The following is an 18,711-nucleotide window of genomic DNA, read 5'->3' as shown; positions in this document are numbered from 1 at the left end:
AATTAAAGCATTATTGTCTTAAGATCTCTTTTGCATCGTACGGCAGGTGTTTCTTGGAGACCTTCTGTGCGAAGAGACGTCTCGAGAAAACTCTCTAGTATCTTCTAGGGTTAGTCTTGTTTTATAGCCGTAGCGTCACGTAGTAGCAAGGCTTACCGTGAACGAGGTTCTTCACCTGGACTCACCTCTTAGGATCGGGCGGCTCGGAGAGTTGCCAGTCCTGGTTTCAAAGCAGACCGCTTCAAACGGGCAGTGCCCGCGTTAAACCCGCTGTTGAGTGAAGGCTCGCTTCAGAACGGGGTAGTAGCTCTGCTAATTTTTGTGGCAGAAAAACCCCTTACTACCTTCTAGTGCCACCAAGCGGACATCTTTACTTGCCAATAAAAGCTTTCTTAAAATTATTTTTATTTCAACAGTTATGTTCAAATTTTATGGATGCCGAGCGCCACTTCTTCACGTGCTGAAGTATTTCCTTCCAAATCAAATACTTCAAGCGTAACGGCATGTGTTGTTTCAATTGCTTACCCAATGGCTTGCTGAAGAGTGCCGTTCGACAGCAGGAGAACCTGACATTCCTCGTTATCCACGAGGATGATGCGCGCTTCCGTGCATGCTTTTCTGCCTTTGCTAACAACTTGACCCGGGGAAAATCACCGTGTGAAGTAGCGGTTGAAAACCCGGTGGTCTGCATACTCCTCCGATTCTTTTTCCTCCATCAAAGCCATACGATGGACTATATAGGAGGTTACGGGGGGAGAGCAGGATGGGCACGCTTGGTAACAGGATCAACGTAGAGTACTGCTTCTGATTTGAAATGGAGTTTTCCACGTTTGCGGCATTAGACCGCTCACCAGATCTTATGCGCGCTAGAGCCTGACCTCAGAATTTGGAAACCACTGTTTTGGAGCAAGGTCAAAAGAGGAGTCTAGATCATGTAATCTGTTTAGATAAGGATTACTGTTTCCTGAACTAACCTAGCATTAAAAAGGAATGTCAAGAACTCAAACTCATAAATCAGTCTGTAGCTGTAAATACACATACCAGAGTTCTGCCGTGTACCGTTAGTCGGGCGTTTTGACTGAGCGGTCACGCCTCATTCTTACAGGTAAAAATCCACCGTGGTGTTCTGACTTGTTTAAACTACTGGAGCTCTGTTCTGCCAGATCTGACATCTGATACCCGTATCCTTGGGACAGAAATTGTTCTTTTTTTTTTATTTTGTTTTCCCTCCACCTCCTCTTTGCAGTCTTCCATGACCGTAAGCCAGTGAACATGGGAAGCCAAGACGTTATTAGGCCAGTTACACTATGTAAATTTGCTGCTTCGTCCAGCAGGTTTCTTTTCAGTAGTTTAGAGCACCGTTTAAGGCAACCTCAGAGGAGGATTCCTGCCCCCTCACTTGTCCTCCCTTGATGTAATTCAAGCACGTGTCGACACGTGAAGTGCAGGTACTGTTGCCAGCAAGACATAACCTGGGCATGAGTGGAGTGTCTGCAGAGGCGCTTCCTGGTCAGGCAGTACACGTCAGACTGCAAGAAAGAAATAGCCTCTCTTTCCTCTCCTTTTTTTTTTAGGTATCTTTAATATTTTCCAAGTGCTGGTAGGAGTACTAATTTATTTACTGTTTTCCAGATCGCTTTCAACAACAAAATAATAATCTTGACTATTTTAAGAAACCTAATTGGAATGAGAACCGAAATTCCATTCAGAATGGTAAATATTTCAAGGCAAACACCTATGAAACCAGTTCAAATATCCTTGAAAATAAGTCTGAATATCAAAATATCGCTCAAGACGTGCAGCTAAACTAGATCATCTTAAAACAAGGATTCTCATGGCAAACTCCATTCCCCACCTGTATTTCAGGTTTCATTGCAGAGAAACTGTGTCCTCGTTTCTGTATGAATGTTCCAAGTTTATTTCATTTTACATTCTTCCTGAGAGAAGTGCGAACACCATCATGGAGACCGTGGATTTTGAGGAAGCAGCAATTTTCTCTGCCCAGAGCTCCCTTACTTCAGGCAGCAGGAAAGAACAACTCGTTCAATCTCCTTGGACTATCTGAGGCAGAATTAAAAGAACAGTTTGTAAGAGGTGACGGCCCAGGAGGTCAAGCCACAAATAAGACAAACAACTGTGTTGTCTTGAAGCATATTCCATCGGGGATTGTAGTAAAGGTAATTATATTTTTTATTTCATTAAGTCACAAATTGCATCATGTCTTCCAAGTCTCCTTTCGTAGTAAAGCATAATCACAGTGCAAATGTCATGGAGGAAAAGTTTGTATGTGTTGTAAAGAACCTCAGCAAGAAGCAGTTTTGGCGATCGGTAGATAAATAAACTTGGGGTCATAGCTGATCTTGCTGGCTTCGACAAGCAGCACTGTTTTGTAGTTTTCAATAAAATGTATCTATCTTCACTGTAGCTGCCTTTCAGTGGCAGCTGTCATGTTCTTATCCCTCTTATGAGTTAGTTAGAATGTCTTCCTTAACAAGCTGATCATGCTCACTTTGCGTTCTTTTTAAGCATTACTCTTACCTACTTCTTGTGGATTAAGACTTTGAAATTTATCTTTGCTTCCTTATCACAAGGGGAAGACAGTTAAGTTAAACTGAGAAGAAGCTTTCCAAGGTAATATGGAAGCAATCTTATTCGCTGACAGAATTAAAGATTCATGCAAAAGCCAGTCTGATGAGTTACAGTAGCAAATAACTGTTAGGCAGCCTCTCCAAAATATATCACCTGGATACAAAAGTTCCAGCAGTTCTTGGCAGGGGGATGCTCTCGGCTTGGGGGAGAGGGGAGTTACTTTACTGTAATGGCGGGAATATGCAGACTGAAAGGGAAAGCAGAAGAATAAACAGGTTAAAGTTCCAGTAAAAATGTCCTATTGTATTTCTTCAGTGTCATCAAACAAGATCAGTGGAGCAGAACCGAAAGATAGCCAGAGAAATCCTGCAGGAAAAAGTTGACCTCTTCTACAAAGGTGAAGATAGCGATGTTTTTAAAGAGAAGAAAGCATCAGAGAAGAAGAAGCAAGAGAAAAAAAGAAGAGCAAAGGAAAACCTAGAAAGGAAGAAGCATTTTAAAGAGATGCAACAATTGCATAAGAAATAAACATTGTAATACTGACTTGTCCTAGCAGGGTAAGGGAAACATTTGTCATTATACCTAAACAATTTTCAAACTAACAGATGATGTAGAGCTTCATAAGCACAACTGAAATACTGAGTAGTGACCTGCTATTACTGTAAAACTGAAGTGATAAAAGCAGTCATGTATTCCTACTTCTGTCTCCCATTAATCACATTTAGCAATCAGTTCTTCTGCCAAGTTCAGAAGATGATAAACCAATCCTTGTTAAAAAGCAACTATAAACTTTCCACCATTGTTAACAGAGATAAAAAATTATTCAGTAGATCTCCTTCTCCCCGGACAATACTTTATGATGTTTTGTAGGAGTTCCAATACATACGGAGAACAGCCCTAAAAGGTTTTAACTTTCCATCCTTACTCAGGCAACGCCTCTACTGACATAAATCCTTTATAAACAGTGACCAGGTTTGGATGCTGGTTCTGATGGTGCAAACAGACATGCTGACAGAAGAGACACCCATCACTGGTTGCCTCCTTCAGATCTGTTAGCTTCAACAAATGCTCTGTCCTATTTAATTCTGAATGAAGTTTAAACAGAAGCTTTACAAATCTTGTCTGGAGTGGTGATGAGCATTGGGGCGGGGAGGCACTCCTGCGAGTGAGGGCTGGTCAGTCATGTTCTTCCAGTTCAAAGGTAAAATCGGGTCATTACAGATGAGGTGTATTGGAAGCTGCCTCCCAAGGCAACAGAATCCAGTTCATCCAAGCTGTGGAGTAATTAACTTTGCCTCTTACTACTGTGTTTGCTTCAAGTATCCACAGCTCCATGTGTATTAGATATCCCAGATATCCCATCTTCCTTAGGGTTTAGATTTGATTGTACAATAGTGAATTACAGTCATTTATTACGTTTACGCTGTGCTGCAGTTAAGCTTGGGCATTTCGGTGTCTTCACTCATTTTGACAGCTTCCCATTTTATGCAAGTACAGGGAGCTGCTTTTCCTTTGTTACTGTTACTTTGGAGCCACTAGTGCAGTATACTTTCCTATTTTGATCCTTTTAAGAACTCTTAATTGCTTAACCAAAACTTCTCTTTAATTTTTGGACAGCACCCTCACCGGCTGCCACCAAGTTTTTCACCCTCAGCAGAGAAGGGAGAGTGCTGCAAGAACCGAAGCCATAGCTTGTATTTTGAAAGCAATGGAGACTACTAGCAACCTCTTACTACCACCTTCTTAGAGATCGACCGCATCCAGACCGTACCACGGATAGAAACTCTCCAGCAATCTGCAGGCCCGTTCCCTGTCTGTTCCTGAACTTGAGCCTCCTGCATGAAGGTTAAACCTTTATCTGTTGAGAGTTCTTGTTCATGGAGTATGAATCTGATTAAAGTGACCGTACATAGTTTTAATACAAACTGTTAATGAAAATAAGCTTTATTACGTCAAGTAATAAATACATACAAAGATGCAAATAACAGTTTTAGTAATTTATCCAGAATTTTCTTTTTTTTTGGCAAACTTTAAACTGAAATCTCCAGCCTTAATGTAGAAATTAGCTTTCCAGGACCTTGTTATTATTTAATAGGTTTCCCTATTTTCCATATAACTCATGCACTTTAAATGGACTTCAAAGCACTAACAGTCATGCAAATGTTTATGCAAAACGAACAAAAAAGGAAAAATAAGAGAAGGGGAAGGTTATTTCTAAGCAGGGTCTATGCTGTATGACAAATTGTGACTTAGCAGACTACTAGGTACAGCATGCTATTCTGCATTTATTAAAAAAAAATCCTTAGAGCTTATGTCAAACTTTGAAAGATTGACAGTTTGGGGTTAAGTGAATATAGTCAAAGGAAAAAAACAGAATTAAGACTGTGGCTGGATAAGAAGAGAACTGAAATATAGCCTGGGAGAGAAAGAGCATTCCTCTGCATGCAGTTCAGTTTTCATGTTTTAGAAACATTTTAGGGAGTTTTAACGTCTTTACAAAATGCAAACCCTCAGTAAGTTGAAAAATCCTTGTTTTCTCATTCTTAACTATACATTTTTGTAAGGGCAAAACAAGGTAAAACATTCAAAATAAAGGAATTTGTCTGAATGTTTCAAGAGTCAAAAGGAATAAGTGTTACTTTTTCTTCATTAAGAGATGGAAAATCTTGCAACTGAATTAGCGGGCTAGGATCTTGCATTTCGTTCCGTCTCAGCCAAGCATTCCCGAACTAATCCTCTAGCATGAATAATGCCTGCAAAAGAATTGGACATATTTTAAATCATCTCATTCAGGTCACACTTGCAATGACAGTCCAGACAAAGGTTTACGTATTTCTGTCCCGAGTTGCCAAGGCTACCACAGCATGCCTCAGAAAAGGGAGCAATCCCTCGCTTCCCAAACATCAGCTGCTGCTAAACAAGTCTGCCTTCCCAAACCGGCATTATAAATTGAAAAGGGACTAAACCAGGAACGGGAGCATGATAAGATTTGTAGGTCTGCAGTGACAGGTATATCTTAATGTGCAATGCGGGCCTATTTAAAATCAGAGACTGAACGGAAAGGAAAAAAAAATCATCTTACCTACCTGTGAGTTATTTTGCTACAATGGAGTGACAAAAAATAGGAAGTTATTTGGGGAGTCATTTTAACAAGCACTAAAAGTCTTAATACCTTGGCATAGTTCGCCTCTGAGAGGATGCATCAAAATGCAAGCCTTCATAATGCTGCTTAAACACAAGTCGTGTCTCTTGTAAGCGTAAGAAGACATTTTTAATGGTGTGTGCAAGAAGTTACCTCCTAACACTGGCTCAGCTCCCAGTGTAAATCATCACCACTTTACATGCTGCCGTATCTACGCTCATCTGATAGACATAATGTGGAATTTTCCACTACAAGTCCTGTTGCCTTGAGTTCCAGCAATCTGGACCTTGATTCTTAATCCTGGAACTAAATCTAGATTCATGTTCACAGAGCTGCTGAAAGAACAGAGCTTGAGATAGATTTTAAAATGAGAGACGGACAGATTTTTCTACAACAAACGAGGTTATATTTTACTGACAGGACAAGACAGAAGGCGGAGAAAGGACAGTAAGGCAATAGATGAGGTTTAATCTCTATTTAGAGATAATGGATTCTGTTTCTAGAAGGCTGCTAGCCCAGATCACAGCAATAGCCTTTACATCCAAGGAGTCCCAAGACTTGGGACTTGACGGGTGCGAGGTTTTGCAGAGGGTTAAATTGACACAGACAAGTAAAGCTGCATCCCACAGCTGTGGGATGCAGAAACGCGTACTCAAAGCAGTGCATTAGACCTGGATCTGGTGGCAGGACGCCCAGTTTATGCAGCAGAACTACCCTGAATTATGTAGAAGACTGGGAATTTGGCCAATTTTAGAGGTCAGTAGCCTCTGTGCTCAGGAGCAGGTGGAGCTGGGGACAGGGACTTTATTCAGGAATAACCTCCACAAGGCCACAGAGGCTGCAGTCACGTGGTTACCCTCAATCACTTTTGCTCTCACAGTTGCACATGCTCCTTCAGCCATCAGACTCCCAAAATGGAAAGAGAGGTATGTTTGTGACCAAAAGATGGCAGCAAAAAGTATTTATTTGGGATTCTTTGCAACACTGGCAAGTCACAGTGGCAGCACTGAATCTTAAACCTATGTTAGCCAACAAACTAAATACTCACTGCAAGAAACAGCAAAACAGCTTTTCCTCACCGAACTGAACCATTCAGTTCAGAGAACGTCTGCATCTCTCCCAGTCTCTCTCAAGTTGTCCCCATTAGCCTATTGCCATTCATGATCTATTAATACTGACTCAGGCAATGCAATAAAGAGAGACTCCAGCAACATTGATTTTAGCTGGGCCAGATTCCACTTACCACTCATCAGCAGACTTTATTGCATCCTTTCCCAGAACAGCTACTAGTCATTTTATTGCACGTCATGGCAGATATATTACTCTCCCATAATGGTTGAGCCTTAAATAAAGCTTTGTAGTCTTGGGTAAATGTAAGGGGGATTTGCAAGGTGGTGAAGTTAGTCTGTTACAATAACATTCCCATTCAGGGTTGAACACATGAGCCAAACTCAGCACAAGGACCAAGGAAGGGGAAGAAAAGGTAACTATATTATACTGGCAAAGGACAGAACTGCCAGCACAACTGTTGTGGATGGCCTTTCAGGGTCATTTCAGGAGCTGGAGCACTGGAATGTCCCATTGCTCCTTCAGAAACATCCCTCCCACGTCCCCTGCAGAGGACAATGTCAAGCTGATGTCAGCAGTGGGGCATGCGGGCGTTTCTTTTACACTGCAAGGAAAGGGCATTTATTACCCCTTTTAGCTGACAAAGCAAAGCTAGAGACCTCATCAGCCAGGCCTAAAAGCTCCTGTGTCCCTTACTAGTGGACCCTTAACGACATCCACTTGACAACAGGTAATGGAGCCTAAGCAGCCCAACATTCCACAGAGAGGAGGAACGCGGGTACGTTTGACATCTCAGTCTCAACAGCCTTCACTGACAACCTTTTTTTTTTTTTTTTGCAGCTCTTCTCTCCACCAGCCTCAGTGTGAATTACCACAATGTAGTATTTCTTTAGGCAAAATGCACTTTAGTAAAGACTCTTGGGTCAAGTAGATGGGTGATGTATATGAGAAAAAGTAAACAATGCTTGGTTGTATATTTTGGAGACTGGGGAGAAAAGGGAATTGAAGGGGCAAGTAAGTCACTAGGAACCTAGAAGCACATATCCGTTAGACACCTTAAGGGTTATAAAATAAGGTTTGAATTATTAACTGAAACTCCCCTTGTGCACACGAAACCCATTTGGTCACTGGTTTATCTATCAAATACAGCATGAATAGAGCATCCCAAGGTTTCAGTTGCTTGTTAATACACCTAGTTTAATGATGAGCTCAAGACAGCTGTCTCCTTTCAAAGGAAACAGTTGTCATGAAGCCATATACAAGTAGTCAGTGCACAAAGTGTATGTGACACAATTATTTTTTTTTAATAAATTTAAACATTACCTCTTTTTAGCCTCTCCATCGCACTTTTACTCCCAGCATACGTGGGTCTAATCTCTTTTCCTAATTCTTCTATGATAGCTAGAAGTTCTGCATATTTGCTTTGCGGTACTTGACTGCTGCTGGTACCCTGTAGTTGAAAGGAGATTAATCTCAATTAAATACTGCTAAAACCAAAACAAACCAAACCAATTACAACAAACAGCAACTGGAAATTCATGGAGGACCAGAAACAGCCCTGGAAGCCACTTTTTGAAAAAATAAAATTTCAGGTTTATTATATAAACATGATTTTCTTTTTGCGGTTGCTGCTACAGTTGGACACAATGCTACGTGCCCTTCAAAAATTGGGATCAACTGGGAGGATGCTGCTGCAAGACTGGGACCTTAGGTGGGACCGAAATTAAAACAGTCCTGTAAGAACAGCAAACGGAGAACTGCTTATTTAGCTCTCTTTCTGCTTTTTCAATGTTTAGGTGTATATTTTGTGGAGAAGTTAGCTAGGCAGGGAGAGTGAGAAACAGATATAAACAAAACTGCCCATATGATAAGGGAAATCCTATGAAGTCAAATACATGTCACAGAAAGTTTACTGCCAGATTCCTGAAGCAGCCCATAGGACTGTGTGTGACACACACTTCATAAAACTAAATTTTAGAGTATAAATTTGCCAAAGAAAAACAGTATAGAAATATTCATTTTTTAACAAATAATTTTAAAATATGTTAGAGCTCTTACTATCAGAACATAACTCAAGACATGTTTCACTGTGACTCAGAAGGGATGGGACTAACAGTTAATTAGTAACCAACCTCACTCAGCACTCTGCTTAGTCTAATTTGATCCCAAGACATGTGCGATGAATCAGTCTGCCATTTGGGTTTGATTTCAAATCTTGGTGGGAGAGAGGAACACCTCAGATTACAGGCCACGATCCATGCTACTATGCAAACGTAGGGTCAGTGATCTGATTAAAAAAGAACAACAAGCAGAGCTGTACCTGCATCCCTTGTGTATAGCCTAGAGATGGGGGTCCGTAGTCATTTATGAGCTGTCGGTATTGCGCAGATGTTGCCATACTTGTGGAGGGAGAGTGAACACTCCCAGCTGTAAGAGGAAAGAAAAAAAAATCTGTTATTATCTAAAGACTAATTAGTCCGTTACACTGGGACACATTTTAGATCACTTTTTTCTAAAGCTGTGACCTCTCACCTTTGTCTAAGCCCACTAATGCCATTTCAGAGTCACACTATTTGCTAGGAAGAGAACGGTTAAATTAATGCTTCTCTAACGTTTGCTGTGCATTTGAAAATAGCACAGCCTGCAACATTATCAGTGCAAATTGTTTGCCTAAAAGTGAAACAGAGTGTAGCATGACAGGTTGTTCTGCCTAGACAAACTGTAAATATTAAGGAGCCCTATTTTTGCATATATACATTCCATATAGATGAGTCTAATGTACTGTGCTATTTTTACTTTTTCAGTGCAAGTTATCTGAAAGTAATTTTGCAACTCAAAGTGTCATCACATGGTCAATGCAAGTTACCCTCAGTACTATTTTCAGCCAATGCCAAAACTATTCATAGGGAACAGTCAGTTGAGGTATATCAGATCTGCTGCTCATTGTACGACATCGGAGGCAAAGAGTGCTACCATTATTCCTCTTTGTGTGATATCAAATGTTTTTAGCCAGTTGTATTGTGCTATATAAGTAAACCAAAGGAAAAATAACATCACTTCGGGTTATGCTTACTTTTTCAAAAGTTATAAAAGATTATATTCAGATCTACAGGGTTTTGAGTCAGCTAAGAGTTACAGAAACAGACTCTAATGTGATCACTGCCAAACTGCTCCAGAAATGAACAATCAAAACACTTGTTCCCCCTTGCCCCGCAACGGTAAGAATTCAGGTTTGAGAAACAGCTTTTAGATTTTTCTTAGGGGGCTTAATTATGCTCCCCATTTCACAACAGTGTTAGAGGACCTGCTGGTTATGGACTGTACACTCAGGACTAAGGGAGCATTACACCATTCAACTTGCTCACTCTTGCAGCTGAAGTGGCCCTGCATCCACTGATGCTGCTGTCTTTGCCTGTAGGCACAGACACAGACTGCCTGCTGTCTGAGAAAATCTTCCCCCTTACAAACTCCTTTGCTGAAAATTCCCAACGGTCTTTCACATGAGGAACAGATCTCATTTACCAGCCTTCATTTAAATCTAAATTAGACTGATGCTAAAAGTCACCAGGGCTCAGAACTATGTAAATCTCTAGCTTTGTTTTAAAGTTGCAAGTGATTTCATTCATACTTTCCCCTCACTACAAAAAGAAAGAGCCAGCAGTTACACTGTAAAAAGCACTGCTGAACATAGTGGAACAGACTCTTGTCCTCAGTTGGGAAGTCTCTTTTCACCTCAGAATTAATCACAGGATATCACTGTGGTGGTGTCTTCATTACAAGAAGAGAGTGTGTTCTGAATTTTAACTAGTTAACCAGATGTGAAAGCCTAAAAAAGGCAAACTGGGCTGGTCACTAGGTCACCTTAAAAAAAGCAAGGTTTCTCTTTAACTAAGCTGCTAAAATTTTATGGCATTACAATCTGCATTTCTGTTGCTAAGGTTTCACATGGAGCTAATTGTCACATTTTGCTAAAGCACAGTAAAAAACAAAAAAAAAACCCTAAACAACACATCCATAGGGTGTACAGCACTGTGAAGGAACACCACAGTTGTCAGCTATTCTCTCAATTAGTTCTTCACATTATCAGCTCAAAATACATGCACAATTGTAAGATTTCTGTATGTACAACTCAGTCAATATTTCAAGTCCAGATGACTGAATTTCAACAGTTATCAAACATGACACAACAGCAAACCGCATCTTTCCTCCAAGGACTTCAAAATGCTTCAAAAACATTAATGAGCCCCTTGTGCTGCAAGGTAAGAAGGTTTAATTACCTCAATTAAGTAGAGAAAGACTTAAGCGATTTTTCCTCATGTACAATAAAACAAAAGACCCATCCTGCAAAGACTTGTTCCTGAACTGTTATTGCAAGCAATCACATACAAGACCTGGGAGCTCCAAACTGGTTCAGAATTAAGGAAAGGACTCCGATGACCAGGCTCAGGAATCCTGCTCTACCCACCGAACAAACCTTAGCTGCAGCCCATGCAAAACAAAAAACAATTTATCTATCGCCACCATATTGGTTAATGATAATATAGTACAGATAACTCAGTGATTGTTCCAGATTACATTGATTTAAGCAATGACACGTGCTTAGTCTGTACAAAATAACACAGCAGGGTACGTCTAGATAAGAAAGAAAACCCTCTGAGAAACGTGATGTGCCAAGAAAAAGCAGTGAACCTAGGGGCTGTCCAAAAAGTTTCACAGATGTGAAATCCAGCAACATACGGCGCTGCAGCGGACAGTAGTTGGTCTCAGCGTGGGAGCTCGAATCCAGCAGTGACTCAGTCAACACTGAATGACAAAAACAAACAAGAACTTTCAGTAGGCAACTCTGAGTAAGAACCTGCCACCGGAGTTGGAGCATGGCTCCTGATGTGAATTAGCAGTCAGATCAGTAGAGTGGCGTCGCTTCGGCAGCCAGGGGTGCTGTATTGTCTACTGTACCCACGACATATGCAGAGCTGTGCTGCAGACACTAGAGGCCATTGCTGAGTACGGCATGCCCTGCCAAATGACAGATCGTGGTAACCATGGTGAGTTTACCCGTTTCTTTGCAGTCTGCATCAAAAATGTAATAAGACATAATGCCATGCGCCGACCACTTTATCAGCAGCAGCAGGCCCAGAGAACAAAGAAAAGGATTTGACTTGGCCATGGTACCAGCTTCCATACACCCATGTCAGAAGTTGTGCCAGTCAAACTCAGCCAGAGGGGGGAAAAAATGAAAAATCCTTGATTTCACCTCAATTTAAGATGATGCGATCATGAAAATGAAATTAATTGTGGGGGTATTAGTATCTCACAGGGTAACAGACCTTGAGCTTTTTGACCTATCACTTTGTATGTTAATTTCAAGGAGAAGCCCTGGGTCTTGGATGACTATTACTCAATTAACCCAAAATACATCTGCATGTCTGAACATCCTGTGTATCTCAGATTTAAAAATAAATAAATAAATCACTAGCTATCGCTATTATAGTTAGCAAGAAAAACTAGGCCAGGAATTCTCACAGTCAATACCTAGTCAAAAATCAGTGTGATGACTAGGTATTCACCAGAGAGAAAAAAAGGAGGGGGAATCTAAATTGAGGCTTGCTCTCTCACGTTAAAATGACAATGGAGTCAAGACAGTTAAGAATTGACAGAATCGAAAAGGGAGTGTGCTTGGTACTGAATTTAAGTGACACCCTGTATCACATCCCAAATTGTCTTAGTGCTTTCTGCTGTTTAAAACCTAAATTAATATACACACTTCCCCCCTCCACTTTCCTAATTAAATGTACACAAAACCTTTTATACACCCATTTATTCTTGTGCCAACAACGTCTTTTATTTCTGTATTCAAACAGAAGACTGCCAGAAGCATTCTTCCCCACAAAAATATAGTGATTTTCTTGTTAATCAATATTAATCTTTATTAATGGGGGGGGGAATGTCTAACAATACAGCAAACAGAAATGAGATTTTTGTGTCAAAATCTTTTCCTTCCAGCAGTCTCTCTGAGCCCAAATTAACACCCTGGGAGACAAAGGATCTAGAATCAATCTTTGTTTGCCTAAACTCCCACTGACCAGGACTCTTCCCATTAATTTCTGATAGGTTTGTAGGGATCCCTTCAGCTCCTTTGCTACTGTCTCCAAGCCTGAGCAATGATACCAATTTGCTGATCTAAGTTTTAATTCTTAATTCTACTGCTGCTGCTTGCTGGAAAAATAACTGGGAAGGCAGCTTATTGTGCACCCTGCAAGGAAGCAGTGCGAGCAGGAACACTGGGGTACACTCACCTGATTCACTCCCAGCAGATGCCATGGCATCTACACAGCTCAACCGCCACCCTGTTTTACTCTCACAAACAGCAAAGTAAAATCAGGAATACTTACTGAACTCACCGAGTTACTCATGTAGAACTGACTTAGAGAAGACAAGAGCCAAGCCCATTGGATATGTGTTTCTCTACTACCCTGTACTTTGTAAGGTCCTATAAAACTGCATAGGCAAACTCCTGCCATTTTACAAACTCTTTCTACACATGAACATGACAGCATATAAGAAGAGATCTGTAGCCTGGAGTTTATCCAAGGTACACGGTATAGTCTGTAGAATCTCACTGCTTCTACCTCTATTTCACAGTCTCTTCAAGCTGAGGCTGCTTGCAACGTAAAGGCTGTTGCCATTTAGGTGGCTAGCGGTCATCACCTCTTTATACAGAGCCCAGTGCTGGAGGTTACTGCCTCTGCCACACAACTGGAGGACATTCCTCATCTGCTTCAGACAATGGCAGTTTGATTCTCGATGGTATGCGGTACAAGACAACCAGGATGGAATATTTTAACTGAGAGGATATAAATTCTTCTGTCCTAAACCGGACAACTTTGCAAGAAAACACATGAGAAACGTTCATGTAAGCTGCTCTGCCAATGTACATTGTGAGGCATCTTCAAGCACAAGGGGAGCGGTAACATCTTCAACCAGCACAGCCATTTCTGCAGCGAGTATCTGAACACGGCCTGAATTACAGTTGCAGCGTTTTGGCTGACTACAAGAATACTTGATTCCTTAGCCCTCTATGCACTTTGGTTTAAGTTCAACAAGAACTCCTTGGCATCCATGGGACACCACATGCATGTCTACACAAGTAGATCTACTGCATAGCCAAGCCACACACTGAACTCTACAGGAGTTGCCAACCCAGAGTGAAAACAGACAGCCCCCATTTCCCCCAGACTTCCAATAATTTTTTTAATTTAAAATAATGGACCCTGTTCTCATTTGCACAAAACATTCCTTATAGCACTGGCTGTGGAAGTTGTATTTTCACCCACTATTTCCCCCTTAAACAGCCCTTGTGGTAGAAACAGACCTTTCTTTGAATAAAACTATCTCTCTTTTAAAAAATCCAGTGTGCACACACACAAATATGTTCTCAAGAACTAGGACATTCTTTATCGTAACAGCCAGAGGCCTTGCTCTTTTGATCTGTCACACTCTGGGCCCTTCCTCCAGTACGCTCGTTCTATTTAATCTTACCATGTGGATAATGGTCATGTTTTATGTCTCCTCTTCCTACCCCCCCCTTTTTTTTTTTATCAGAAAAACAAAACACAGTCACTTGGACTCCCCACCATTCTTCTTTTCTAGCTTAAGACACAGGATATTTCTACACTAGCAAGTTATTTGGCACAACAGGAAAGGATCAAAAGATGAAAGCATTTGGTACGTGTACACCACATGTAGTTGGGGTGAGTGGGTACGACTTTAGATTTTAGTCTGGTCCCCCAGACTATGTGTCTGTATCGTGGGTATGGTTCAAAGCTGTCCAATCTTTGGTTTGCACCCCTGTGTTCCCATTAAGGGATGGAGCATCAGTGTTGCACAACTGGAGCAGAGCTTCTGGATTACTTTTATCCAAAAGGAATCAAGTTAGCATGAACCAAAACCACTCTGCAACTCAACCAACATGTGATGGGTGGGGATGATGAGGAGATTTGCTGATTGTGAAAACCATACCATTGCTCTGAAGCTAAATAAATACTCAGGTAGACAAAGCCAAAAATGCCAGTTTTCTAAATGTCCAAAAAAGTCCACTTGAAAATTGCTAATTCTGAAACATGTTTAGCGTGCTTCTTTTCAGATCATATTTAACTTCACATGGACTTCAAGAGATCAGGGAACCAGCAAATTTCAGTTTGAATCGGAGGGGGGAGTGTATTTCCTATAAATTATCCCCTCTGCTAAGGCATGAACACTTTGCTCTCTGCTCTGCCTACAAAAAGTAGTCTTTCCAGTACTCCCACTCCAAAAACAACCTCTCAATATGGACAACAATATCAAACATCAGCTGTCTCCGTAAAGGACGACAAGCAAGCCATTTGCTCATGCAAGTCTGCACTGCAGTCTTAGTAATATAAGGAATGGCCTAGTGTGTCTGGTATCATTTCTCAGGACTGAATGAAATCAGTCTCTCCAGTTGCAAGCTACAGCCCCAGTTAGGGGTATTACTTTCATTTCACCTCTCAGTGAGAATTTGCACTTTTCGCCAAGAAACTTCTGGTTGCTGTGAGGTGCGCCAGGTGCACCGACAGCCCTGTTGGTCCTCAGCTACAGCAGTACCTGTTGGACAGGTCACCACTTGTTCATGTGGAGCCAAGACGCAGCTCCTTCCCTTGTCACAGTCTGCTGGAATTTGTTTTTCCAGATCCTACATACAACAGTTTTTAAGCTTTATTACAGGAACAGGGTTTTGTCTTGAAACCTGACATTTCTGCAAGAATTAGAATAAAACCACAGGAAAATCCCAAGCTGTTTCTGCTGGCTTCTGTATCTTAAACTACTTTTCTCTGACCTGTGCATACTCTGAACAAAATAGGAATGCTGGTGAATATCCACAGAGCCAGAAAACACATGGTAACAAGGGGAAAGACAAACTACAGACCAGTTCACAGCTGGTGTAAATCTCTGGTTCCACTGAAGTCAATGGAGATGGCTCTACTTCACCTCAGCTCAGCACCTGGCCCTCTTACAGAGAAGTAGAGTTAAACAATACGAAACACAAGACAGACGAGGAGGAAACTACTTTGCAGGATTCAGTATGATAAGCAAGAGAATACAAACAAATCAAAACACGGCTGTTAAAAAGGGTAACAGAGGTTCCCCTGGGACACTGCAGGGTCAGGTGAGGCTGGGAAGGTAGAACCACAGCACCGCAGGTCCCTAACAGAGCGCCTTTTTACCGCCCAGACAGAGAAGGTGCTTGTGCAGGAGATTAAATAGGGTTCCCCAAGCACAGTTTGGAACTGACACCCTGGGGTGCTACACACAGGGGCCCAATTCCCAGAGCATGGGCCCTCCAGGAAGGTGACTGGTAATTTGGACAAAACACTGCAAGCCTGGTTGCAGACACCCTGGGCCAAGTGTCACCACGGACCTGGGCAATGGGGAAGAGCAATAGGCACCAAATTCCGCTGTAACAACACATCCTTCTTCCCTCAGCCTGGTGTAAGGCAGAGGAGTCAGCACCCAGATGCTTCCAGCATCCTGAGTCACTTGTGGAACAGCTGCATTTTCCTCACCCGCAGTCATCCCCTGATCTGCCGACAACCCACGGAGGCTTCCTCCCTGTATTTCCTCCCCCCCCAAACAGCTCCTCTCCCTCAGGACTTCAGTCCAGTTTTTGAGTCCCCAACATGCTCCCGTGCAAGAACAGAGCACAGTCACCCACCAACCACAACTGCTCCATCTCACTGATCCACTCACTGAGCGCAGTTTAAACATGATTTTGCAGAGTGGCAACTCTCAGCCTAAACTTGAAAGGAGTTAGCTCTGCAGCAAGGACGCAGCTCCAGGAGCTGAGTCGACACTGCCTTTCCAAATACTCCTGCACCAGAAGCCCTGCACTGCAGGGAAGCAGCATTACCTCCCAGAGGAAAATCCCTGTGAGATCCACAGCTGGCCAGAGCCCTCCGTCGGCCGAGACCAAAATATTCAGCATTCATACAGAGAGGCTTCTGCAGGGCTGATTTCAGGCCAAAAGGGACAGATTTCCTGTTTTCCTCTCCTCTGCAGGACGGGGCGGGGGGAGTCCTTCACCCCAGGTTTGGAAGCAAAACTAGGATTTCTACTGCTGGCTGAGGGGCATTTAATTTAAGCACAATAGAGAAGCAATCTCCTTCAACTCAGAATTAAGCTCCAGAAAGGAGGGGGACATTTGCAGTCATATCACTCTGAATGCGATATGTGCAACTGCAAGGACTGCTTTGTCTAACTCCCTTGGCCTTAGGCCACGGTGCTGGCAATACCACTAGCTAGAGGAAGAGCTGGTGCGTGAGGATAATGGCAGAAGACAGGGAGGGAAGAGAGAGCCCATTTTGGATTCAGAGGAGGACGTTCTTTCATTGAAAAGATTCTGGGGGTGTTGAGGATGATCCGAACTCAGAAGAGAGGACAACTTAGACAGGAATAGTTCCAGCATGACAGCAAACTGCTGCTAACTTGCCATTATGAGGAAAAAAGGAGCGGGGAGGAGGGAAGGGAAAGATAAAACTGCATCAAAGAATCTAAAACCCTGATCGCAGCCAGAGCGTTAGAAAGCACACAGACACGGCAGCAAGAGGACTGGAGACAGAAACTTCACCACTCAGCTCACATTGTGAGCGGCATGTCTGACCCGGGATTTTGCAGTCCTCACTCGCACAGCAGCCAGACTCGGATCCCCCCCATAGCATGACCTAATCCCCACCCCTCACCCACCATCGCAAAATACCACCTTTGTTTTCCCTGCAATTTTACGGCTGTTCCGGAGAGCAAGGCACAGGTTCTCATGGGAGCCGACAGCAGAACGGTTTCCCTTGCTAGGCTTTGTTTTGTTTCTTTTTTCCTCCGGTGACACTTCTGCTTTTTGTCAAAAAATCCTTAGCCCAGCCCCTGCTTCCTGACCCCTTTGCAGAGCAGCGCTCGGGCCCACGGTGCTCCCCACACACGACCCAGGCACACCGAGCCTTTACACGCTCGCAGCCCCACCGAGCTCAGCTCCACACAGGATCAAAGTGACTGAGGCACAGGGACCCCGGTTCATCCACCAGCTGGTGACGATTCCTTGCAGTAAAATAAGATTGCTGCTCTCCTGGTAGCTAGAATAGAGGTGCATCTTGTTGATCCCTTTCGTTCATCAATCTCCCAGGACTACAACCACAAACGGCGCTGTAAAAATCGCCGAGGCAGATTTCCCTCCCTCCTAAACCCAACTGCAAAACTTTCCCTTCTCAAAAAAAAAAAAAAAAAAAAATCAGCCTGATTTCTGGCTGCGGATGGTCTGATGCCAGCCCTGCAGGCTGGGGCTGCAGGGAAGGGAGACGGGAATATTATTTTTTTAAGTCAGAACCAACTTCTCCATTTTGGTTCTGTTTAATACTAGCCGACGCGCACAGATTAGCAAGATCCCCTCCAAATATCCCACAGCGAAGCAATTGCTGCTGCGGCTTTGTTCAGACTGCACCGATTTGCACACTCTCCCCGCGACAGAGACCCACTTTCACAGCAAACACCTCAGTACAAGAAAAAACACTCGCCTGCTGTTACCTTCGGAAATCGGGGTGGAAAAAAAAAAGGGGGGAATGTAATTAAAAAAAAAAGTTAATGCCATCAAGGAAACTTTTTAAGACAGGAAAGTTGGAAAGACTCCTGTACAGATCCAAGCAAGAGGAATAATTTTTAAAAGGGCTTTTGTGAGAAATAAAGAGCAACTGCTGCCTCCCCCTTCCAAAAAATCTCCAGCGAGCAGAGGGTGCTCGTCCGCCCGGGCTGCTCCGCGAAGCCGGGAGACTCTGAGGGGGGGAGCGGGGACCGAGGCCCCCCTGAAGCGCTGGCGGCCCTCCCGGCGGCGGAGGGTGGGGGGCCGGGGTCCC

At 42.8% G+C, this 18,711-nt stretch overlaps 2 protein-coding genes across 3 annotated transcripts in view; one reads left to right on the top strand and one right to left on the bottom strand.

Moving 5' to 3' along the window:
* Positions 1 to 1,645: 1,645 nt before the first annotated feature.
* On the top strand, positions 1,646 to 4,985 carry LOC103914515 (chromosome unknown open reading frame, human C12orf65). Its single transcript, XM_009321171.1, has 4 exons — positions 1,646 to 1,713; positions 1,867 to 2,177; positions 2,905 to 3,146; positions 4,207 to 4,985. Exons 2-3 carry the CDS (start codon positions 1,902 to 1,904, stop codon positions 3,115 to 3,117), a joined length of 489 nt encoding a protein of 162 aa, XP_009319446.1. The 5' UTR covers positions 1,646 to 1,713; positions 1,867 to 1,901; the 3' UTR covers positions 3,118 to 3,146; positions 4,207 to 4,985.
* The window catches only part of CDK2AP1 (cyclin-dependent kinase 2 associated protein 1), a 14,770-nt gene continuing 575 nt past the window's right edge, over positions 4,517 to 18,711 (bottom strand). Inside the window, exons 1-4 of one of the 2 annotated variants that reach the window (XM_009321173.1) lie at positions 18,376 to 18,509; positions 9,120 to 9,226; positions 8,123 to 8,249; positions 4,517 to 5,342 (exon numbers count right to left, since the gene is read on the bottom strand). In XM_009321173.1, coding sequence (XP_009319448.1) covers positions 5,275 to 5,342; positions 8,123 to 8,249; positions 9,120 to 9,197 — 273 coding nt within the window. In that variant the 5' untranslated portion in view covers positions 9,198 to 9,226; positions 18,376 to 18,509 and the 3' untranslated portion in view covers positions 4,517 to 5,274. Of the gene's footprint in view, positions 5,343 to 8,122; positions 8,250 to 9,119; positions 9,227 to 18,375; positions 18,510 to 18,711 lie in introns of those variants that run through there. The other variant, XM_009321172.1, reaches the window with a different exon arrangement.

This window comes from Pygoscelis adeliae, unplaced genomic scaffold (assembly GCF_000699105.1).
Source record: "Pygoscelis adeliae isolate BGI_AS28 unplaced genomic scaffold, ASM69910v1 Scaffold93, whole genome shotgun sequence".
Lineage (NCBI taxonomy): Eukaryota > Metazoa > Chordata > Aves > Sphenisciformes > Spheniscidae > Pygoscelis > Pygoscelis adeliae.
Note: the sequence above shows the minus strand (reverse complement) of the source record. Positions and strands in the feature narration are given on the sequence as shown.